We start from the raw sequence: 25,810 nt of genomic DNA, 5'->3' as shown, positions 1-25,810 counted from the left end.
AAAAACACACACTCATAAAGGTGCAGGCTGCCATCATAAGCCAACTCTCAACAAAAAATGAGAAGGAAAACTTGATTTTGTAGGGATTTTTCAATGGCAAAAAAAATGTCCAACTCAAGTCTCACACACTGGGGCCCGTACAAGACGGCTTAAAAAAAAACAACACGATTTTAATGCAGTATGTTGCTATATTGCCTCTTCTGAGGCTCAAGCTATGAGTCTGTCTGGCAACTAAAACCAGGGGAGGGTTGGTGTAGGAGGGGAAAAAAACCAACTCAAGATGTGTACATTTTGAAAGCTTTTCACGGGAGTGCTGCATGCATAGCACAACCTTGTGTCTGGGAGCTCCAGCTACGGGATGCAAGGAGCTCTTGAAGGTTCTTAACTAGATGAATTGGCAAATTGTTATTTGAGCCATTGCTCCTTAGAACAGAAGCCAATGAAGAAACTTGTAACTAATGCAGCACCGGCCTGGCAAGCTGCTGGGTAATAGTTGCAATGTCTGGCTCTGCAAAATGCAGCTACGTATGACCATTGGAGGAAAATTTCTTCGCCAAATCCATGATGATCTTCCACATAGTCATTATGAAGGGGGAAAATGATTTGGTGACAGGAGAAAAAAATCACCAAAAGAAAAAGGAAGCTATATATTCAACAATGATCAAATGAGGTTTCAGATACTGAGCTTCATTTCTTTTAGACTCGCCACTGCTCATGTTGGTCACACAAAGCACTGGGTGAATTTACACTCTTCAGCAGAGAAATGTTCAAATAACTGGATGGGCAGAGCAAACTAGGGATCAAAAGGCCTCACCAGGCTTCCCTAGCTTTCCTATGCAGGTGGAGGAGTTATTACTAACGCAGCGATCTAGAAGCACCAGTGTCTGCTTTCATCTTTAGACAATCCTGTTGTTAGGATAGATGTGCTCCAGGCATAACATTTGCTGAGTTGTTTTACCAGCTGTTTCTAAAAATACCAGCTTAGTGATGGAGACTTTTTTCTCTCTCTTTTCAAAATATTTTTTTTCCCAAGGAAAAGGCGATAGGTGTGGGAAACAGCATCTGCTGAAAATATCACATAGCTTAGGGGATGGACTTTTAGTTTTACAGTTGCTTTTAAAAAATAATGCAAAGCTAAGAATGAAACAACTGAACACACTGGTGCATTCTAACCCCTCTCCTTTGACAAAACTAATCAAAGGTTTTATATTGCTAATACAATCACAGTGGAGTTAGTGACAGATGTCTCCTATCAGAAAAAGACCCTCAGCTAATCCACAGATGAGTTTAATTATTTGGACATCCTGTCAAGGGAGCAAGGAAAGTCGAAGAGTGAAAAGCAGAAGGGAAAGAAATAAACAGTTAATTAAAAAACAGTTCTTTGATGGTAGAAATTATCAATTGAATTTTCAGGTGTGAATGCAACAGATGATCATGAAAAAATATGTATAGTGTGTTTATGACTACAAAACCCAATATTTACACCTATAGACTGCCTATATTTACACCTAGACCACATAAATGGCTAACTAGGCATGTAATCTGTGTGAACCAATGCCCACTTGCATATATAAATATTTGCGGTCATACCTGTTGTGCCCTCCTCCGAAAATGTTGACCTAAATGGTAAGTAGGGAAAAATACTCTTTGGCAATTCCCCCCATCCACTTGCTAAAGTTTCTGCTGAATCCCATATGCCACAACTGCCTGGTTCCCCTGCTACATTGGCAAGTCACCTTACCTTTCTGCCAGTTGCCTGGTCCCCGACTCAGCTGCCCGACACCCACTCCCTTGTTCTTCTTAGTGATAAATTACTTGAACCCCCTGTCACCTGCTGGCCCTTCTCCAGCTCCCTGATGTAGGAGTTACAGCCATCTGCCTGACGTCTGCCGTAGCTGACTATGCCCAGGAGCTCTCAGAACCTAGGCTCAAACCTGGATGCACTCACAAAACAACGTGGGGATAGTTCATTCTGGATTAGGAGCCAGTCCCTGCACTCCCAAGTCCAAGGTTACAATTAACAGATCTAATTCTGGAATGTGCGAAGGAAATAACACACAATTCTATCTACTTGCTCCACATTTGCTGATAAATCCCCAAAGTAGTGCCCTAGTTTAGTACCATGGAGAGTGCTCCTTGGAATTTCTTTTTGCTTCAGCACACACACCTGCTATGTCTATACTTACGGTAGGCAGTAAGTATGTTGAGTACAGGCACTACACATGTACCACACTGCAGTATTTAGCTACATGCCTCAGAGAAAGGCTCTGGCAGCGGGCCACTACACTGCTAAACATAGTCTAGACCTAGGAGACACTGTTTAGGCGTGTAGAGAGAGACCATGTAGGGAACATACTGTGGGGCTTCACGTGTATAGGGCACTCTATTGTACTCGCCTCAGCCATACCTCACCATCTACACTGCTATTGATAGCCATGCTAACTGGGCGTGCAGTGTCTGTCCTCTACACAGTGTTATAAGTGTAGTTGTTGGTGTTGCAGTAAGTATTTGGAGACACTTCTTTGCAGTACATTAACGATCTATGGGTCAGTACTAAAACAGCCAGTTTACAGAGAAACCATAAATGCTAGTAATAATAGAACAAAAGTAAAACTACTGTATGCATTTCTATAGCATTTTTCAGCTGATGATCTCCAAATGCTTAAGAAAGCTTAGCTAAGGCTGCTGTGAGGCAGGGAAATGTTATTAACTTAACTTTACAGAGGTCAAGAAAAGCTAAGTGAATTGCCTAAGATCTCAGTGGTAGAACTAGAGCCCAAGAATCCTGACTCCCAGTCCCGTGTTCTGCACACTAGACTCACTGGGTGAAATTCAGAGATGAGTATAAATGAACCCCATGGAGTTAAGCTGGCCACCATAATTTCAAGTTACAGCAGTTTAGATGGGCCCTGGAAAAGAACTAATTTTCCCTTTTTTTACTTCTTTGTGATAAAGGTGTGAAAGGTTGTTGTTTAAAAAACATCCTCCTTTTTTGTTTGAAATTCAGCTATTGTCTACCTTGAAACTCTGTATGGTGAGTGGAGACCTGGTCAAATATGACTTCATAACTGTTAAGAGAGTGAAAGCTAAATAACAGAGGGGAGGAAGGGGGTGGGATTCTGAGTCAGTCCGGTTAAAACTTTTTACTTTTTGTTAACATGTATTTAACTCCAGTGCCTAGAGAACATTGCAAACCATACCTCTATGCCCCCTCCTCCCCCCCAAAACACCCTTTGCATGCTGGATTTGGCACTGTAGCATGGATATGATCTTGGGGACGCTGGGAGGATTTGCTACACTTGTGGAGGGCAGTGAGAAGAAAAGGTCCATGTTTATACTATGAAATATTTGTATTTTCCCTGGACTAATTATATTTTTTTTTCAAATGTAAAATTGATAAGGGCTTCTGGCTTTCTCTGGTGTAACTCAGGAGTAGCTCTACGAAAATCAGTGGTGTTGCACCAATGGGCGTAGCATCAGAATAAGGGCTAGTCTAAACTAGGGTTGCTCCAGCGGCGCAGCTATGCTGATGTAGCTGTGACACTGTACCGCTGCTAGTGTAGATGCTCTATGCCGATGGGAGAGAGTTCTCCCAAAGGTATAATTACTCCACCTCCCGCAGAGGCGGTAGCTATGTTGGTGGGAGAGCGCTGTCCACACTGGCACTTCAGTCAGTGTAACTTATGTCACTCAGGGGATGGCTTTTCCACATTCCTGAGCAACTTAAGTTGTACTGAAGTAAGCGCTAGTATGTACAAGCCCTTAGAAGATCAGGTTCTTAATTTTAAAATGGGGCAGCTATTCTGCTGAAAAGTGTGTGTGTCCATTGGCAGAAATGGGGGGGGGGGGAATCATACCTTCCACATAAGTAATGGATTGAAAAATATGTCTGATCACTAATTGAGGGCCAGTGGTTCGAAAAAGTACACTGGTCCTTAAAGCATGTGAACTGCTCCCACCAAAGAGCTCCTGGCCCAGGTAGTTTTTAAAATATTACAGATTAAAACAAGCTTGTCCCCTAATTAGTTAATTGTAATAAGTGTAAAGTAATTTAGTCTACTTTTTTCTAGTTCTAGTGAGCCCATAACTGTGCTGTGGCATTGTGGCCACGGTGGTACTTATTGATAATTTTAAAAGTAATTATGATTATTAATTTAGTAAAATGCTCAATATTTACACAAAACTTAAATAAACGATCGTTTCGGACCTCCACTGCTTTGCCAAAGTCAGAGCAGCACTGAGTCCAATGCTGATGCTGATTGCTACCCTTTTCATATTGATGTGGCAAAAATCTTGGAATCTGTTGTTCTTTTAAAAGAAATAAATCTGATCTGTTCTCCCCTTAAATGTATTGGGGTAGTTGTCGTGCCTCTTGAATGCCAAAAGAGGAACAATTTATATCATTGTCAGCACAGGACAAAAATTATGACAGGGAACCACAATGGAGGTGTGAAGATTAACCTTTTCTTGCAGAGCTCTTGCGAAGTTTTATGAAGATGGCATTCAACAGCATGATGAAAATATAGAAAATATTATTTTTATCAAATTAGGTGACACCTGAAATTTAAAACCATGCCAGGCTGATTGCTATCCTGCTTTTATCCCGTTTAAATCTGGTGTAATGAGGTGGGTTAAACATCTTTGAATACGGTGGTGTAACTGCCACACTTCATCTGAGATAGTTGTAAGAAGCCACTAAACTCCTTTATGCAACGAGGTAGCTGAAACAATAGTGGCCTTCACCCCAAACACTGGCATGTCACCACCCAAAACAAAGGTACATGCAAGGCACATGTGGGCAGAGGGGTTTTGCTGTATACAGTTGTGTGAAGGTTTATGTGTCTGTGAGAGAACCAGCAAAAAGATGAGAAAACCTGAAAGAGAAGGTAGGAAGGAAGCACCAGATTCAGGCAGAACAAGCACTGGGAGCATGGCACTGAGAAACGCCGAGAGAGTGCTTTTGGGCAGAGTGCTGGCTTAAAGAGGCTTGATGCTGTGAGCAAAGAAACTATCTCCTGTTGTTCGGGGAAACAGAACTTTGTACATTCTTTGTAAATTAACAAGGCTGCACCAAAGATACCTGACTCCATCATCTATTTCTCCTCCTAAGGGAAACAACTTGCAGGGCCCCAAACTTTGACTATCCACTTGGGTCAAAAAGGAGTAATGGTGGCGTGATTTTGTTATCCAGTTTCTCATACAGCCCTAGAGTCAGTACTTTATACCACTTGAGAACTGAGGCTCTAGTGGCTAACAGATTGGAAATGAAGTAGAAATGTAGGGTGAAGGCAAGGTGGTAACCCTGATGACAGGACTGTAAATTCTGATATCTCAAGCCCTGCAAGGCTGGAAATAAAAGCAAAGCACAAAAGTATCTGCCACTGGCCTTTCTAAGAGACATGATACTGCGCTAAATGGGGCACTGGACAGTTTTGGAAGTGAACTTTATTTCCATGGGCAGGTTATGTTCTTTCTTATGCTGGTTTTACACTGGTGTAATTACACTGATTTTTAAAATAAAATTACATCTGATTTATACCATTGGGAGAGCAGTTTTTATGCCCTGTTTTCCTACTTCCATATTAACTTCACAACTACCACAACAGAATAATTTTGAAGTTTAAGAACCTCAGCATTATCTCGAGTGTTGTTACTGTACTGTCCTTTTTTACTGTCCTTCACCCTTGTCTAGTGATTCTGGTGGAGCCTTAGATCCCAAAGGGTGAGCCTTGGGTCTTTCTGATAAAGCAAGCTCAGACATCTCACCCAATTTGGAATCCCAGCCTCCAATGCCTATTCAGCTGCTCTCCAGAGGGAGTGCACTAGCTATTGTTTCTTCTAGTCAGACACCATTTCAGATATTAGCAGGGGGCTTTCACCTCCAGGCAACATCACCAAAAGAATACAAAACAAAACCCTTCAACTACAAAATGAGATTTGAAAATATCTCTGCTGATAGTATCTATCTCTATATACTTGACATACTTTTCCTTTAGCAACACGTTTCCATAATCTTCTGGCAGGCACCAGGATATTATTTATCTTCAGGAAACAAGATAGCTCTTTCTTGTTTCACATTAGATAATCACTACCCTAGACATATAGAGACCTAACATAAATGCATTTGATTGTGATGCAAAAAGCTTTTTTTGAATCATATGCCACCTCTTTCTTTCTCTTCTCTTTCACTGCATGTGTCACTGGGTATTTTTCGCCTTCTCCCACATACTTTATGAAGCTGAAAATCAAAGCTAACAGGGATAAGGACTTTCTCCCAGAAGGCTCAAAATATCATATCTTAGTAATTTAGATATTTGTCAGCTTGATAACCCAGCCAAGGTTTCTAGAGGGATTGCCAGAATGTGACAGTGCACATGGACTGGAATATAAACAAGTGGCTTGCGAAAAGGTCTAGAACCAGTGTGGGCAAAGTGGCCAATGCCCCTGAAAACCCTGGGTCTGAATCTGATCTCACTTGCACCTGATGTAAACTGCGAGAACTCAAAGTTAATGAAGTAACACTGAAAAAAGTTAAATTTCTGGAGCAAAATTCTGATTGAGGGTTAGATTCTGAAGCAAATTCCACGGTGGTGGAGTTGTTAAATGCATGGACCCTGCATATGGTGTTCCAGATACACCATTTATTTCCAGATAAGTTGTGAAATACTAATCTGAAGGTAATTTATCCCAATGATTATGTGGTAATGCCATTGGAAACTATAACATTTGGATGAAAACGGTACTGATAAGCCAAATGTTTGATTTTTTTGACCATCTCCTAGTTTCTTAAAACTATTGATAAAATCTGTGTATTTTCAAGGAAGTGATAACTGATTTTTAATACTTAGGAAATAACAACATACATGTGGAGCATGTAGTATTATGATCAGTTTTGTATAACATGCTGGTTTTATACAAATACATAATTCCATATTCATCACCACTTGCACTTTTCCTTAACCTTACTAGACAGAGGACAAATAGGAAATACTGTTATTTGATAAGATCAGAAATTAACACTTCCTGTTGTATCAGGGTGAAATTCTCTTAATTTACATACTTCATCTCAATGCTTACTTATAGCATATTGGCTCTTACAAGCTAAGTAAGGCAGGGCTCTGTCAGAACAAAGTTCTCAAACCTCTCCAGGAGGGGCTCTTCTGAACCTAATCTCATGATGTAAGGACATTTACAGCACGACAAAGGTATCTGTGAAAATTCAGGGTTTGATTTGGTAAGCTAGAATGTGGCTATTTCTGATTCCCACCCAGACTATGTGCCTCATATCTAACAGGAATCTTCAGAAGGAGGAAGAAGAAATTCAGAAGGTTATTTAAAAGGATGGTCAAAGTTAGTTTACGTTTTTCCCTTTCTTCCAACCTACTGTGACCAATGTGAAGGCAAATTCCCCTGTGTGCAAACATTCAGAGCATGGAATCTCAGTAGAAAAGATCTTCAATCTGTATAAATGTAAAGTCTTTGAGGCAGACCCCCAGTGACTCTAAGCTTATTCATCTCTCCTGTTATGTACAACTGATGGGCCTCTGATTAACAGAAACTCCCAAGAGAATCTAGTCAATTCCAGCTCTATTTTTGACTGCCATCCTCTCCTCCCTCCAGGATCTCTGCCTTTTAACAAGACCTCAAAAAAAAAAAAAAAACCCATCAAAAAACAAAACAACCAACCCTGCATTTTTTAAAACTTAGATGAGAGAGACAGACCCCATTGCAGTCATTTTGGAGATATTGCATTGGAATGCATCAATCAGAAATCATAAAAATGAGCTGTGATTCTATCTGCTCACAAGTGTGTTTAGTTCTCTGGCAGGGAGGGAGACTTGGAGAAAGACTATAGCTCCCCAAACAGAGTTATAGCCAGGTAATAAAATGGAGGGGCGAGGGAGTGATGGAGTGGTACTCCTTCTCCTTCAATAGCCCCTCTAATCTTTGTTGGCTGCTGCTTCTTCCTTTCCCCTCACACTTCCCCATCCCCTAGATTAATACCCTCACAGATAAATCTTTTTCTTATCTGCAGAAAGGTAACACTAAGGCAACAGCAAGACAAGCTGCCCCTCACAATGTGCTTTGTGATTGTACCTCAGTTCTGATTTGGAGTCTAGGGATGAGAGGGGAGTTGAGTACCCTTTCCCATTCAATCATTAGCTCAGTGGTTCTCAAATGTTTTTTTTTCGCGGACCACCTGAAAATTGCTGAGGGTCTCGGCAGACCACTTAATGATCTTTCCAAATGTCTTTTGTACCATTTGCTAACTACTGTAAAGCCCTCTGGATAAAAGTGCTATTTAAAAAAACCCAAAATAATAATTAACTTTTTTTGTTCTATAAATAAGAGCACACAACTCATATTTTAATATCAGTAGCCTTATCGTACTAATGCGATGGATGTGCCCTCTCTCCCCCACCGCAGCAGCCCCCAAGCTGGGGCTGGGAAGGAGGGGGGTCTCTCCCACGCCACAGCGGTCACAGAGCTGAGGCTGGGAAGGAGGGCCATTTCTCCCCTGCAGCCGCAGCCCCGGAGCTGGGGAAAGTCGCTTCTTTTTCTGGCCACCTCAGCCTTGCACAACCCAAATTCCCCGCACCCCCCTCTTCTCACCCCACTGCTCCCTCCCACCTACCCCCTATCCCACCCAAGGCCACCAACTCACCTTATATGTGCATCTTTTCCAGGGTCTAGGCACCTAATTAGTGGACACATGTCTGTGCGGCTCCACTAATTAGGTGGCTGGCCCTTCATTCTCTCATGTACGGCTGCCCAGGTGAGCACCTTGGAGGAACTATCTGCGGATCACCTGAATGGAGTTTGTGGACCACTGGTGGTCCATGGACCACAGTTTGAGAACCTCTGCATTAGCTTGTTTGCTGAGACTGCTAAAAGGTATCTCATTTATACCCAGATCCTCAAAGTTATTTATGCACCTAACTCTCATTGATTTGAAATAATTTAACTGATTTCATAGGCCTCTAAATACCTTTGTGGATCAAGGCCCTAGTGCCAGTTATGATGATCGTCACCTTTCTCAGTAGGAAGTTGTCATAAATATAAAGGGAAGGGTGACCACCTTTCTGTGTACAGTGTTACAAAATCCCTCCTGGCCAGAGGCAAAATCCTTTCACCTGTAAAGGGTTAAGAAACTAAGGTAACCTCGCTGGCACCTGACCCAAAATGACCAATGAGGGGACAAGATACTTTCAAATCTGGAGGGGGGCGGGGGAGAAAGGTTTTTGTCTGTCTGTGTGATACCTTTGCTGGGAACAGATCAAGGAGGCAAGCTCTCCAACTCCTACAGAGTTAGTAAGTAATCTAGCTAGAAAATGTGTTAGGTTTTCTTTGTTTTTTGGCTTGTAAATTTGCTGCGCTGGAGGAAACGTGTATTCCTGTTTTTGTGTCTTTTTGTAACTTAAGGTTTTGCCTAGAGGGATTCTCTATGTTTTGAATCTGACTGCCTGTAAGATTATCTTCCATTCTGATTTTACAGAGTTGTTCTCTTATCTTTTTTTTTGTTCTTTTAATAAAGTTCTGATTTTTAAGAATCTGATTGGGTTTTTGGGTCTTAAAAATCCCAGGGGTTTGTGCTCATCTTGTTTATCCTCAAGCCTCCCCAGGAAAGGGGGTGTTTGGGGAAATAGGAACTCCAAGTGGTCCTTTTCCTTGGTTCTTTGTTAAGCACTTGGTGGTGGCAGCATTTTACCTAATCCAAGGGCAAAGAATCGTGCCCTGGTGAAGTTTTAATCTAAGCTGGTAAGAATAAGCTTAGGGGGTCTTTCACGCAGGTCCCCACATCTGTACCCTAGAGTTCAGAGTGGGGAAGGAACCTTGACAGAAGTGGACCAAGAACGTTTCACACTGACCACCAAACAGCACAGGGCGGGGAGCAACTTCTGGTTCCTACTAAAGCTAGTTGAAAATGAAAGGGACCAAAGGGAGCCCTGTGAATGACCCCCAGGCATTGCAGATTTTACACTTTCATTCGGATAAGGAGTAGCACATTGTGGTGGGGTTAATACAGGAATGGTAGTTGGCATTACCCTCCTAACTACTGCTACAAGTTCACACACATGTATGTACTTGATATGAAACGTACAGTATCTAAAAACCATTGTTTCAACAAGAAACCATAGCAACTAATAGCAACAGCAGCCTTGGCTATTCATAATTCAATCATGATAATAAGGCTTAGAACTAATATACTAATCATTATAACACTTTGTACTAGTTAATAATACTATCACTCTGTTATATAGTAACTTTCATCTGCGTAGCCAAGATCATTTAAAATGATTAATCAATTAAGTCTCAGCTGCCCCCCACCCAAGGTTATGTAGCTAAGTATTATTTCCTTTCCCACACTTTACAGATGGATGAAGTGAAGCATATAATGGGAAGGTCACAGAGTGAATCAGTGTCAGAGCTCAGAAAAGAACTCTGGAATCTAGACTCCTGATCGTCTGCTCTAACAACTACACAACACTCTGCTGGCCAATGAAGTATGTCACAACTTGTCCAAGCTAGCAATGTTTGCTCCCGGAGAGACAATGAAAGCAGAAACTGAAACAACATTTCAAGTATTAGTAAACCATTTATGGACTTATCTAGGATAAAATGGAACAGAACAGGATATTATATTGCACTTCTTATGCCCCCGTTATCTTCAACAACTTTACAAACCAGAGAGCTAAACGTGACTATGCAATGACTGTATGAGGCAAACTCAGCAGTCACTCTGCAGTCTGCAGCAACATTTCATGCCCAGCCTTGGATTTATTGTCATGAATTTATAACGTATGCTGCAACACCGTGGCCCCTCAGAACTTCATGATGCAGCAGGAGTAAACCTCAGATCTTTCTGCTCTAAAAGCACCTTCACCTTAAGGCTCTCCTTTGCTGTTAGCAGTACAGGACCTCTGATGCCCAGATGAGCAACCCTAATTCCATCCAATAGAGGGTAATACAATACCTTTGTTCATTGTAAGCAATTGGTTTAATTAAATAACACCTAACAAACTACTGCAACTAAATGGAAGGTCTTCAGATTTACTAAGAGTTACTCTATGTGAAAATTTAATTTGTGGAGATTTAAAAGCTAAACCTAATAAGGTTTAAAAATTAATATATTGTTATTATTTTTCCAGATTTGATAATGCTCAATTAAATGTTCCAGATCAAACAACTTCCTTTTTTCTTCTTGATTAAGTCACGATAGGACTCTTGGTATTTATGGCAGAAAAAAAAGGTTATTAAGTCTGGAGTCCTGTGCAAATATGACAACAAAAACAACATATTGGCCAGTATCAACTAAACTAAACTCTTGAGATGTTAAGATGTCCTACCACCATCCTCCTTTGGCAAACCCCAGACTAAGCAGATAATAGGCACTCTACAGGTCAGTAAACCTGGTTTCTATTTGGATCAATTTGGTATAAGCACGACTAGCTCAGAAATAAATACTTGAAGGCCCTGAAATAAAGAAGTGAAGACAATCCTGGGACCTTAACATTCCACCTGCCCTGTAAAGTGAATTCCATCTCTTCCTGCAGGATAGCCGGGATTTTAGACTTCATAGCTAAATGTGCGCATGAAAATGTGTCATGAGGGTTCTTGCATACCAACTGCAAGAGATATTGGCTCTGTTCTGTGCATCATTCCCCCATTGATATGAGATGAATTCACTGAATCCACAAAACGGAAAGGAGCACTTGTGGCACCTTAGAGACTAACAAATTTATTTGAGCATAACCTTTCCACAAGTCCACCTTTTCTTTTTGCGGATACAGACTAACACGGCTGCTATTCTGAAACCTGTCACTGAATCCAATGGCTGCAGCCTAATCCATTGAAGCCAAACAATGATGGACAAAGATGGGTATTTAAGTCCAAAAGGCACTGATCACGTACAGTCAATAGTGCTGTCTATTGTCTAGCCCAGTTCATAAGTGCAGGATACCTACAAAATGAAAGTCAGCTCAGATCTGCTGAACATTGGAGATGGGGCCAAGCTGCAAAATTCACACCCAGATCCAATCATCCCAAAGTTCTGCGTTGTTCAGATTTGGGGTTTTGGTTTGGGCCCATCTCTACTTAGCACACATCCTCAGACTCAGCCAGAGTTGCTCCTTAGCATCTCACTTGGTCGAGGTACTGCTTACTGATTCCACTATGATCAGCCAGAGTTAGCTCTGGCCATCAAAAGTAGAATTCTGCTAACTGGTTATGTCCAGCTAAAGTATTTGGGCACCAATTGGTAGACACAGCAAAGAGCAAGCAATAGAGCTGGAGAAGCAGAGAATATCAGCTCCTTGCCCCTTTTGCAACAGCTGGAAGTTAGAACCTGACTAAGGTTTGCCCTAAAATCTGGTTAGTGTGACAGGATGAAACTGGCATAGTTGGTTTCCAAATTTATTCTGTTGCTAATAAATCTGTGTCCCAGTCAAATAAATGGCAAAACTTCTTCTTCTTCTAACAAACAATGCTACAAACTCAACCTGGCATCTGAAAACCCAGCTCTGCTCTTTCTGCCCGTATGTCACCCCAGCAATAAAGATTCTGAAGTTGGAATTTAGCTGACAATGTTCTGCTGATCTGTAAGGCAGAACAGACTCCAGCTAACGCTCCCAGAAGATCCTCAGGAGCTAACAAGAGCAAAACAGTTCAGTCTTGGTGGCAGTAAAAAGGGCAGACACGACTCAGTATACAGGGAACTGTTCTGTGGAGTAAAGAGGCACTGTTCTTATGGAGTCCCTTTCCAGACTACAACTGCATTGTAAATTTTAGAAAAAAATCCATATATCAATACATGAAATTGCTTTGGCAGAGTGCCACATTTTTTTTCAGCAGTGCCAAAAAGGCCCCTCTAAATTTAACATATAGCCTCAATTGCATGTAGCTTTTCCCAGAGACTAAGCTAGCTGTGCATAGACACAGTATGGCTTTGCTGTGTAAGGTGTTGGCATATGGAAATGCTGTTCTTGTACAAAGAAGTCACTTTAATGTTAGGTCAGTAAAGCAGTTCTAAGTGAAATGAAAACAACAAGGGTTGGCAAGTACTTTCCAGCTGCAAAATTTGTCTCCATTGACAGGTTATAAAGGCACCTTATGATTTCCATACTGCAATCCTGGCATCAGAATATCAGTAAAAGCTTTTTGCCCCTTTGTGAAGTTTCCTCTAGTGAAGGTTAAAAGGGAAGGCAGAGGACGCGGGGGGGCGGGGGGGGGGGCGCGGGGGGAGTGAGAGGGTGCGAGGGATTCAAACAACATCTAACGAACAGAGAACAGAATCACATAACAACACCGGAACAATGGACTCCAAGACACACTGACAAGACAGATGGACACAGACAAGACACAAGATCGCTACCAAGATTTTAAAAAATAGGAAAAAAAACCCCTAAAAATAAATAAATATAACATTGAGACTGCAGAGGCAGCCACTGGTATTGGTACAACTCATCCAAAAAGAGTAAATAATAATTCAACTAAAAATAAAAGTTAAAAATAATCTCCCAAATCATGCACTACAGACTTGCTGGGTTAGCCTGACTGCATAGCTCTGATGAAACACAAAATGGCGTCATCACAGCTCATGCACAGATTAATGAAGGCCATGGTTAGTTAATCAGCTAAAACTACAGCATGCCACAAAAATGATCTTACACTGACCCAGAAATAAAGATACAACAGATATTCTGCACTTGCAATAAAATTCTTTTTATGCCATCTGCAGTTTGTAGGGATTTTATTGTTGGAAGGGTTTTTTTTTTTGCCTTGTTTTTTGTCTTTTGTGGGGGAAGAAGAAACAGTTCTTGCTTTTTTTTAATGAAAAGAAATGTAAAAGGGGGGAGGTGACAAGAGAGGGTCTGTGCAGAAGCAAAAAAAGGAAGGAAATAAAAGGGAGAATAAAAAGAAAGGCATGCGGGGGGTGAGAATCTTCATTCTTTTGCACACAACTTTCTTGGGATGTCTTTTTTAATCTGGAAGTTTGAATTTTTAGGATGGCAAGAAAAGATTTTGTTGCCTTTGTTGGATTGCAGAGCTATCTCTCTCTCGCAAGTTGATTTAATCATTATTTTGTTGGAATTACTCCAAAAATACAAACCAAAAATTACAACAACTTTAAAAATTAAAAAAATAGCAATATGGCATCATCATGATTAAAAAAAAATAAATAAAATAAAGGTAACTAAAATATCAATCACCAAAAATTCATGCGGCACAAGATGAGGCGAAACGACAGAAAATGTTCTTCAAATATATACAACGTATATATCTATCTATATATACATGGAGCCTTATGTGTATATATTGATGGATATAGCTGTATAATTTTTTATTCTCTCTGCCCCATTCCTCCCCAAGGCTAACTGGCAGATGAAACTATTCCTTGAAAAACGAACAAATAAATAAATAAATAAAAGGAAAATAGGGGGGAAAAACCCTCCAAAGAAAAAGAAAAAAACATGCTTTATTCACCAAGAATTAACAGTATCATGCATCTGTCCATATCAGTGGATGCTGGGGTTAGATGAGGGCATGAATTTCTGTGTAAACATGTGATTGGATGATAGGGACTATTGCAGATATTGGTCTCACATTACTTTAGTATATATAAATATGTATATATATACTGTATACAGTGTATATATAGATCTAAACTATATAAACTCGAGGGGGTGTTTGGGGCTTATATAGAAGGATCAACCCCCTGAAAACCAAAGCCAAAATAAAAATATAACATAAAAAGGAGGGTGGGAAAAAAACCCAGAAGGCTCTGCATAAGTGATCAGTAAAACTTGTTCTTTTGTTTTGGCCATAAAAAACATCTGTAGCCAGAAAGTTCCATCAAGCAGCCATTGTCATTACAAATGTCACCTCATGTAATTCTGCCCCACAAGGATAGTCCTCATTTCAGACCCACGCACCTGGGACTCAGTCCTGTATTCTCTCGGTGCCCCAAGCCAGTGGGAGGGTTCATGGAGGTAAAAGTCAAGGTCTTAGTATCATTTCACTCTGGCTGTTGTGAATGACTAACCGTGGAAATGTAGCCTCTGGAAGATGAGGTGGATTGTATTTGTGCTTGAGAAATGATGCCTGTGTCAGGATTTACATCGGGCCCTTCTGTTCCCCTCGTCTCTCTCTCACTTTAGGTCCTTTGCGTTCTGTGTGGCTGAGGAGTTGAGAGCTATGCTGCACAATTTGAGCCCAAAGTATCCCCTTTGTGAGTGTCACACTAAAGGCAGTGTGTACCATTCACACACATTTAAGGGCAGAATGTGAGCCCCAGAGACAGAAACAGGGTAATATTCATTTTGCCTGATGCGGGATCTCTGGTCAGAGGATTTGACATTGAGGGGTGAGCAGCAGAACATGTCTCACAGAGTTCCTGCTGGAGATGGGTGTGATGGAAGACAGCTTTCAAATCCACTGGGTGCTCCATAGAAGCCCAGTGGTGCTAGCTGAGGGAGGGTTGCGCTGAATCAGCATTTCCCCTGATTTTCCTACCCATGATTCCTTCCACCCAGAACTGTGCTTTTCCTGCTGGCTACTTGCCTGCAGATCCCTAGTGGAAGAGACAGTGTGCCCTGCCCTGCTGCTTTCTGCAGCTAAAGCCTGTGTCCTTGGCAGACTTTCCACTGTGGAGCCCTAGCACTCAGGGTTACGTTGACAGAAAATGGAAACCCATGGATTAGTCTGGCGCATAAAGTAGAATAGTGTGTTCACAGTTGCATGTATACTAGCTTCTGTATATATAGATATATGTGCCTACCGTGTAGGTGTGTATATTTGTCACACACACATAGGTAAATGCAGTCGATGTTTTAATGTTTCAGGGCATGAATTACAGGTCTTTGGGTTTCTGCTGAAGGTTTGGCACATTGACTCCCTCCTGGGAAAAGCCTTCTGGTTTGATTTGCTAGAGTCAGCCTCAGGTTAAGTTTTTTGGATGAATGAAATACACCAAATAAATTCCTCTTGAAAAAGGCTGGGAAAGTCAGTCAGGCTAGTAAAAACTAGAAGCCTGCAACCAAAGCAGTTAGAAACCCACTGTCTGTGTGAACCCAGGGGGCCTGGGAGGTTTACCTCATAGCTGCGGATCATTCCTAGAGGTTATGTTACAGGATCTCGGTTTACTGGCAAGTGTTTGGGTATTGTTGTTTTGACTAATACCATAAGTGTGCTGGGCTGCAATTCCAACTCACTGCCCAATTATATGCATTTAATCTGAGTCAGTCCCAAAGGGTTATAAGGACAAACTTGACGGATGAAAGGGTAATGGTGCTGAGTTACAACAGCAGCTGTTAAGAAAAGAGAACCATGATTTTCAGGACACTGGAGGCTGTGTTAAAGGCAGATGAAATTTACTCTTCATTTTGCTGAGGGCTTATAGCTCAGACACACAAATACCCTCCAGGTTCAAACTTTGCACAGAATAGCTTTAAAAATCTTCCACCCACTGATTGTAGATGCATGATCAGAACAGCACAGTGGCTGCCTCTTTCTCTAATATGCCGTGTCAAGACACTGGACCCAACTTTGGGGGTGTGAGAAATCTGAACCAAAATCTGGAACTGAATTGCACAAATGACTTCTACCTCTAGAATGGGCCAAACCAACACCTTTGGCCTGAGTACCCCAGACTTTGGGAGTATTTGAAATCCAGATCCAGATATAAATATGGTATCTTGGGCACACTTAGAGAATTGATTATAACAAGCAATTCAGCACTAATGCAGAGGAGGGAAATCTCTCCATTTTGGGTGACTTTCTCCCCAGCACCCTATGTGCCATTTAAGTCCTACTTTACCCCTGTATTAGGGTTTTAAGTGGCATATATGAGGTATTTAGGGCCTTCTGCACGAAGATGAATGTCAAACTTTCTTATCTTTAGACCATCAACCACTTTTCTGTTATTACTTTCCAAAGGGATTGTTATTAGACTCATTTATAGTGCTACCACTGCTTTTTAGGTACACTTCCATAGGTATCGCAAAAAGAAAAGGAGTACTTGTGGCACCTTAGAGACTAACCAATTTATTTGAGCATGAGCTTTCGTGAGCTACAGCTCACTTCATCAGATGTTGAACAACATCTGATGAAGTGAGCTGTAGCTCACGAAAGCTCATGCTCAAATAAATTGGTTAGTCTCTAAGGTGCCACAAGTACTCCTTTTCTTTTTGCGAATACAGACTAACACGGCTGTTCCTCTGAAACCTTCCATAGGTATGTGTGGTTACATGACAGATGGACCCAAGCTTGATCAGAGCCAGGACAGGAATGTCAGGGAGAGAACCTGGGGTATAAACAGGGAGCTCAACTGACATGCAGGTTGCAGGCTCCTAGCAGCAGTAAGTTTGCCTGTAGAAGTGCAAGTTGCCTGCCATCCCTGCTGTGCTGGGAGATGGCCAGCACAGCCCCTATACAAAAAAGGGCTGGAGAAGCAAGTTTCTTTTTTATACATCTTTTACTTTTATCAAAGTGGGCTAGAGGTATTTGGATCCAGAGTAGCTGTATGTTGAGGTTCAAGGTTTGGATTCAATGCAGAATTAGGCCTTGGGTTCAATGGTGCTGACATCTCACAAGTAGGTCTCATGACATTTTTGACCTCAAAGAGATGCAAATCTCATGATTTTCTGCCATCTTTAAACACATTCAAACCAGAATCTGAAAATGGTCTCCTCTGGGTGTTGGATTGGACCCAGAAAAAAAACCATAGGAATATATTTGGCTCTGGGGATTGGAGTCTGACTCACATGAAATCTGAAACGCTTTGAATTGAAGGAGGAGACTCTCTCCTGACCTTGACTCATTGTGCTTGTGTATTGCACAATGACCTTACTCTGGTATGCATCACATCTCACAGCTGCAGTAGGGTAACCATTTGTGTTTGGTAACGGATAGGTTACTGGATCATAGCTCTGGGTGTGAAGCAAAGCCACGTCCTGACATCTGGAACAAGCTCAGGGGCTTTAAAGGTTACCCATTATCAGAGGAACATGATGGGGCCTGAATTGGGTCTGTCTTTTAATTTCCAATTTGTTGCAGAACTGAAAAGAAAAGCCACAGGGTGGTGTAAAATACACTGACCTGCCAGCAGAACAGGAGGAAGCAACTTTAAATGAGTTTGATCAAAAACACAAGTAAAACCATCTGGTTCTTTCTCTCTCTGGGGTATCTGCTAAAGGAAGAGATCCTTGCAAATGGCCAAATCGTGCCCTGGCTGGTGAAGCAAGAGGGTACTGAGACACGTCCAATGCACCCTCCACCACAGGGGTCTGCTGACCAGGGCAGGATGGTTCAAGGGACCCATGTACTTTGCTGCTGATTTCAGAAATATCAAAAGGACCATTCTACTTCCTTTGAAATTGGGGGATGGGGTGGGTTCTGACACTGAGGGTATATCTACACTAGAAACGTTATTGTGGCACATCTGCACCACTGTAGTGCAGACACTTACTACAGCATCAGAAGCGGTTCTTCCATCACTGTAGTAAATCCATCTCTCCAGGAGGTGGTATCTAGGTCAACAGCATAAATCTTCCATTGACCTAGGAGTGTCTACAACAGGACTTTGGTCAGCCTAATTACAGTAACTCCTCACTTAACGTTGTAGTTATGCTCCTGAAAAATGCAACTTTAAGTGAAACGATGTTAAACGAATCCAATTTTCCCATAGGATTTAATGTAAATGCGGGGGGTTAGGTTCCAAGGCAAAAAATTTGGGGCAGACAAAAGGCATTATATATTGTCCAGTACTGTACTGTGGTTGGGAAGTGCCCCTGGCTTACCCCACACAGGCACAGCCCACTGCAGGCAAGGACACTAGGAAGCACCTTCGCAGCAGCAGTGGCAGCTTACCTGGAGAAGAACAGGCGCCAACTTTGCCAGGGGATGCTCTAGGCCTGCCCCTTCCTGTCCCCACTCCACTCTAGGCTCACCTCCTCTCACCCTCACTCCACCTCCTCTCCAGAGCATGCTGCATCCCCGCTCCCTCCTTCCCCCCCTCCCGAAATTCCTAAGTGCCACCAAACAGCTGTTTGGCGGTGCTTAGGACTTTCTGGGAGCGAGGGGGAGGAGCGGAGATGTGGCACTTCCCCCTTCCTCCCAGCGCTTCCCTGCTGCCAAACAGCTGTTTGGCAGCGCTTAGGATTTTCTGGGAGGGAGGGGAAGGAGTGGAGACGCAGTACTTCCCCTCTCCTCCCCTCCCTCCCAGAAAGTCCTAAGCGCAGCCAAACAGCTGTTTGGCAGTGGGGGAAGAACTGGGAGGGAGGGGGAGGAGGCGGAGAAGAGGAACTTGTGCAATGCTCCCTTGTAAAGTCGCTGCTCTTCCACAAAAACTTACAAGCAGTGGACAGAGCAGGCAGCCAAACGATGTTACAAGGGAGCATTGCACAACTTTTGACGAGCATGTTCCCTAATTGAGCAGTGACGTAACTTTGAAACAATGTTAAGCAGGAGGACGTTAAGTGAGGATTTACTGTTCATTGCACAGAAAATGAAATTTTTCACAGCCCTGAGTGATGTAGTTAAGCTGAGCTAACTTTGTAGTGTAGACAGAAGATATCTAATTGAGGAGTAAAGTAAGCCCCAGCTAGCACTTGTCCACAGCAACATACTTGCTATCCAGTGGAGGAGTGACCATAGGTCTTCAGATCATAACTCTGTGTGTGGGTGGATCTGGTATATTAGCCATCCACCTCTCCTTGCACTGTGACTGATATAGCCCTGCTGCTTCTCCCTCTACTGACTTTGCACACTAGTGCTGCTGAGAGGATTTAATCCCAAGTGCATAAGCGAGCATCCACAGCAAAGATCACTTGGCCAGTGGGCCAGTCAACTCCTCCACTCAGTACCAGTGTAAATCCTGAGGCACTCTACTGACGTCAGTGTATCACCTTACCCTCTCAATGAGGCACTAGGGAGGGGTAATCCCCATTGTATATATGAGGCACAGAGATGTTTGGGGACCAAATTTTCAAAAGTGCCGAAGTCACTTATACTTTCAATGGGACTTCGGCTCCTACAGGCCAGATTTTCAAAGGTATTTAGGGCACCTAGTGGAATATTCCAAAATATTAGTGCAATGGCTTCTTCCTATTTTAGAAGCCTGCTCCTCCAGGCTTGACTCATTCACTGATGTTACATTCTCAGATTCTGTACCATCACAATTCATCACCATGAAAAGAGCTGTGACACAGACTGGATGTTTTTTCTAAGAGATCTACTCTAGGAATTATTTTGGGGAAGCCCGTGTTATAAAGGAGATCAGACTAGATGATCACAATAGTCACTTTTGGCTTTTGAATCTATAAATCAATGACTCTATTGCATTGCAGGGAATGGACAAGAGGAGCAGGCTGATAAAGATCAGAAAATACTTCCATTTTGACAGTCAAAGAAAAAATGAAAGTTTATTGAGATCTTTGAAGATTAGTAGGGGTCTTTAAATGGACGAACCAATAGTTTCTGTTTCTTCAGTCCTTTGTGCATGGCACTAAATTCCATGGCCTTGACTTAATAAGGCGCCACTGTGCTGATTCCCAGTGACTCACTGCTGCCTGTCTCTATGGTAGGTCTTACTGTGCCACTTGTACCCACCTCTGAGTCAGCTGTTTACATGCTAACCTAGTCTCATGATTGCCAGGCTGGGATGTAGGACAGCCTTAACTCCACTGTGGATTACAGAAAATATGCTGAATGCCAGGCAGTGGAGCACTGCCAAGTACAGCTGAGCCTGGTTACGTAACCCCAGCTGCATGAAAATGTTGGAGGAAAAGTTTTCAACTACCTGCCTGGCTAAGTGCATAGACCTTTATATTGATCTGGTAGAAGGGATAGAGGGGAGAGGCTCTACCATTTGCTTGCATCTGCCTGAGTGTCACTGCCTTCCCTAGTGGTTCCACTGTGGAATTTCCCAGCTACAGTCCAAAGCCATGTTAGTTATTGCATGACCAAGTTCTACCAAAAAAAAACAAAACAAAAACAAACCCACAACAACCAAAAAACGCAGGCTGCCTATGAAAGGTGGAAAAGAAATATGAAAGCACTAGCTTTGGGTGACTTTTATTATTATGACTATATTAATCTGAAAGCTTCAGGAAACTATGAACAGAACATTTTATGGGGTTTTTTTTTAGCAAAAAGAAAAATAACCCCAAACAAATAATAAACCAAAGCAAAAACAAAACAAAAACAAAAATTAAACAAACTATTTATGTGTTTCACCTTTAATGATGTAAGAGTCTAACCAAACTCCATTTTTTAATGTACACAGAAATTCGATGATATCTGTTCTCTATTATATAAATGCTTAACTCATGGCAAGCCTCAAAAAGACGACTTGAAAAAGTCTGTAAGAAATAAAACAGACTGCAGTTGCCTGCTGGATATCACATCATATATATCTCACCAGAAAGTAAAGCCATCAAACCATCAAAATGTATCTGGGTCTAAAGGGAGGAGTCAAATCATTTTCAAATGGCTACACTTCTGTTGACTCTTAATGGATACATTTTGAAGCATCATTACAGGTAACATGGCACAACTTAATACTAATTTTGCATTTACTGTGATACTCCCCAAGTTCTCTAGGCACACAGACAACAAAACTAGTATGAATATAGTACCATGTTAACTGCATTCAGAATCCCATGGACAAATATATTTTTGCAGCATATCCTCAGAATAACGATTAATGAGGATTAAATAGTATTGACCATTCTTTATTGCTCCACTTTAGTCTCTCTTCTCTCTCTTTCGCCCCTCAGTCCGTCCACCTTTAATATATGCTTTGGACCACATCAATTTCTTCCTCTCCACCTGAGCAGCACAATGGCTGCTACAAATACGTAGCACAACTGTTAACTATTAATTAATTAATTAGGGGCTGGTTCCAGGAAGTTTGGCTTCCTGTGAAAACAGCTTTCCATTAACTGAGAGGTTATTACGTCTCTGTCTTTTGTTATTGCCAACTCCATGGGATCTGATGCTTGGCTGTATAAATTTGTATTTTATATACTATATATGTATATGTATATTACATATACACATATAGCTATATATATGTATAAATTCACACACACACAAGCGCACACACACACACACACACATATATATATATGTGTATGTATTGTTTTTTGCAAATGAAATAAGAAAGCAAGCAAAACAAGACTGACCTGACTTACCTGTACTCGGCTCACATTCAATGAGGTCTTCGTCATCGCTGGAACATTCAGCGGATGAAACAATGTCATCAGTGGTCTAGCACGTGAAGGAAGGGATCAAAGAAGAGGGAAAAAAAGAAAAAAAGTGATAAGGCATTTCCTACCAAAAAGATTGTAACAGAGGCAGTTAACATTCCTGGGAAAATATTTTCAATTGCATCTTTTTAAAATGCTTGAGTTCTGTTCAACATTCCAGACATGTCTAGGTATTGTACACCTTCCATAATGTTGGTTTCCATTATACCAGATAAAATTATTCCACTGTGCTGCTGAATATTTCAGGTATGTACAGATACAGTGTCCCCGCTATGCTGTTTAATATACCAAGTTGAACCTGTTGTGCTACTGAACAGACTAGGTACACCCACGTAAAACACCTGCTGGGCGGGCAAATGGTCCAGATACAGCCAAAGTATGTCCAGTTAGAGCACATCTGGTGTTCTGCTGAAATACCACATAGGTCCATTCTGCAGCTGAGCATACTAGGGACTTTGAGGTTGAATGCAGTTACTGTACAGCTAAACATACTAGATGCAGTCAAATAACAGACACCTCCTGTGCAGCCAAATGTATCAGTTGCCCCCAGAGAACAAGCACGCTGTGTTGCTAAGCCCATCATTTGCACTCAGGCTGAGGGCACCTGCTGCTCTGCTAATCACTCCAGGTAGAATGCACCTGCTGCACTGGGAAACATTCCAGATATACCCAGACAGAGCACAACTGCTGCACTGCTAAGTAATGCAGGCACAATTCTTCTGTGCCGCTGACCATTCCAGATAAGTCCACATAGTGCAAAGCACAGTTTGGTCTGCTAACTGTAGAGGGATAGAGTCAAATGTTAATGGACCGGCAGCAGTACAGAAGGTGGGAAGGAAGATCTGGCACTGAAAGGCTTAAGGCAAACTAAGAATATCCCTGGCCTTTGTGAGTTTCAGTATGTTACTTGCAGTTTCCAGCTGGTAATTTTGTTGTTGTTGTTGCTGGTCTAAATAATGAGCAGCATGTACTGCAGTGTGTTAGGGAGAAGTGTAATGGCTTCTCTCCCCAGCAGCAACTCCTTCATGTAATTGCTGTAATTAGTTGAATTAGTAATGTGGACCATTAGGGAGATTTTGTGGCAGCCTCCGGACACAGGTTATAATGTTCCTGCACATAGTAGAAAATTATCCTACCCTCAGCAGCATCAGCTCAACCTAAGTCTGCCGCTGAAACAGTCTCTCTTTCCTGTTCCTTCCTGGCATGGTGCAGAAAGCCGCAGATCAGACACAGCCATGGGATCAGTGCAAGGACTCATGGAAGATCCATGTAAGAACTGTCCTTGCTGGGGCAGGCACAAGCTGCTATTTAACTCATAGACATTCAGGAGGAGTGTAATTTTCCTCAGTACCTTGTACTTAGGTTCCCAGGAGAGGTGTATTCATCCTGGGGACTTCAGGTCACTACAAATACACAACTCCTCATTCCACCAAAGGACTCTCCATCTTCCTCAAAAGGAGCACTCCCTTACCTTCCGAGCCCCCATATGACTATCTCAAAGGGCTCTTTCCAGCCCCAGGCTCCTTACACAATTGTTCTTTAGCACAGAGCTGTCCTGGATTTGTGCCAGGAAACCTTGCCCCGACACTGGCCTCTGATGCGGGCACATGCCACTCTCCCTTTCTGCTTCTTGAGCTGAGAGACGGCGTGGGAGCCAGTAGGGGAGGTGAGGCAGGGAAGCCCTGATCTAATCTCTCCTCCTTTTGGCTGCAGAATCTCTCTCCACCCCAGAACACCCAAACACTAGTCACTAGCCACTCACAGGTTGCATCCATTGGTCATTTTCCTAAGGGTTACACTCATCTAGTAGGGTTTTTGCTGGAGAATCCAAGTACTAGCTGAACACTGCTCTTCTTCCTGTTTGGTATATTAAGAAGTTAGTCAGTATATTCAGTTAGAACATACCTGAGGTACTGCTGAATGTATCAGGCACTTCTTCACACAAAGCTCTTTATGAGCTGCTGAACAAAACAAGTACTTCAAAATAGGTCACACCTGCTGTGGTGTTGAAGGTACCAGGTCCAACCTAACATTTCTCTGATTTCGGTGAGTTACGGTGGGCCTTGGAATATGACTAGGAGTAAGGGGGTGAAATTAAGATGTAGAAAAATAAAATCGGAATATCTATGAGGCTCACATAGAAAATAGCCCATGGATAGTACTGGAAGTCTTATCACATGAATCACTTAATCTTGGACTCGACAGACAGAGGACTAGGAAACATTTGGAGGGCACAATCCTGCAGTGGCCCATCGGGAATGGATTACATGGGACCTATGCCTTGGAAGAGCAGCTAGTTAAACAGGCATCAGACCACCTAGTCTATATATTGTGTTATTTTTGACTATGCAAATGGCCTTCTTAGGAGCCAGGCTGAGGAAAAAAACAGTCTACTTACGACCTTTTTGCTCTGGACTTCAAGAATGTCACATGTGGTTCAGGAGGTAGAAGAATGTAAGGAACTTCAAGTATCATGTTCAAAGAGATCTTGCTGGCTTTGGTACCAAGGTTCTTTCTTTGGCTGAACTGACATCTTCGTAGGGGTAGACGTTTTGTTGAAATGCTAAGGCTGATTTCTCACTTTAAATGAATTGGCTAGAATGCCTGTCTGTTCAGCACAGGGTGGGCAGAGGAGAGACGTGCAAGACATATGTTCGGTACCTATAACCTCCTTCCTACCAGATATATTTTAAGAAGCATCATTCATCCAAAAGGATACCAAACCACTTTATAAACAATACATATAGGAAGCATATTTCCCAACAGTGAAATGCAGCTGCCTCTGGAATGAAACATGTTAACTATTAAACTACAAAACTACAAAATAACAAGTGAAGAGTACTGAACTGAAAATGCTGGGATGGCATGTAATTAACCACACTGAAATCTGGACACCACAGACACCCTTACCACTTGCTAGAAGTACCATAGGATCTTTCTAAGTTTTATATTTAGAAGAAAGAGGACACTTCCAGAAGTGCTAGAGGTCCATGCTGGGATACTGGATTGATAAGGACTCTGAGGGAATTGCATGACCTGCTGGATCACCAACAGCTCTTGTAGAAATTGAGCTTTCTTTGTTAGATTAGAGGACTTGGCAAGTTCAGAGCCAGGATGCTATGGCTAAAAACCTTTGAGAGGAGGCAGGAATGGATTGGTTGCAGTAGGATATAAGCATGACAATTACAATATGCTGCTTTTTTGTTGATCCTTTATATATCATATGATGACTTTGGATGATACAAGCTTGGAATCAAATCCAACAGCAATGCCAATCTGAGTCAAGTGTGTTCCTGGAAAATAAGGAGCTCACTTGGAACATCTGCTTTCTCCTCTTGCTGGCACCATCTCCTGCAGAAGCTGGCAGATGCAGAACTTTGAAGTAGGACACTAGCTGTGAGCAAGAAAGAGCTGCACAGGCAGTTGGGCTGACACCTTTTCATCTTTCAACTCCCTCTCCCTCCTACAAGTCAGCTCAAGGCCTGAGCATCGCATATACTGCACAGACTACATATGTACATCCCCTAGATAAATGGTTTAAA

General features: G+C 42.1%; 1 protein-coding gene across 44 annotated transcripts in view; it reads right to left on the bottom strand.

Annotated features, from left to right (window-relative positions):
- The window catches only part of NRXN3 (neurexin 3), a 1,412,371-nt gene that overhangs the window by 31,831 nt on the left and 1,354,730 nt on the right, over nt 1-25,810 (bottom strand). For 26 of the 44 annotated variants that reach the window (XR_007357036.2, XM_048852498.2, XM_048852510.2 and 23 more), the window contains one exon: nt 22,185-22,269. Coding sequence is in view for 42 of the 44 variants with exons in the window: in XM_048852498.2 (XP_048708455.1) it covers nt 22,185-22,269 (85 nt within the window). In the remaining 2 variants the exon portion in view is untranslated. The remainder of the gene's footprint in view (nt 1-22,184; nt 22,270-25,810) is intronic. The other 18 variants (XR_007357037.2, XM_048852499.2, XM_048852511.2 and 15 more) reach the window with 1 other exon arrangement.

The sequence above is a fragment of the Caretta caretta genome, chromosome 6, assembly GCF_965140235.1.
Source record: "Caretta caretta isolate rCarCar2 chromosome 6, rCarCar1.hap1, whole genome shotgun sequence".
Lineage (NCBI taxonomy): Eukaryota > Metazoa > Chordata > Testudines > Cheloniidae > Caretta > Caretta caretta.
The sequence above is the reverse complement of the archived record's forward strand: the minus strand, read 5'-3'. Positions and strand labels throughout refer to the sequence as shown.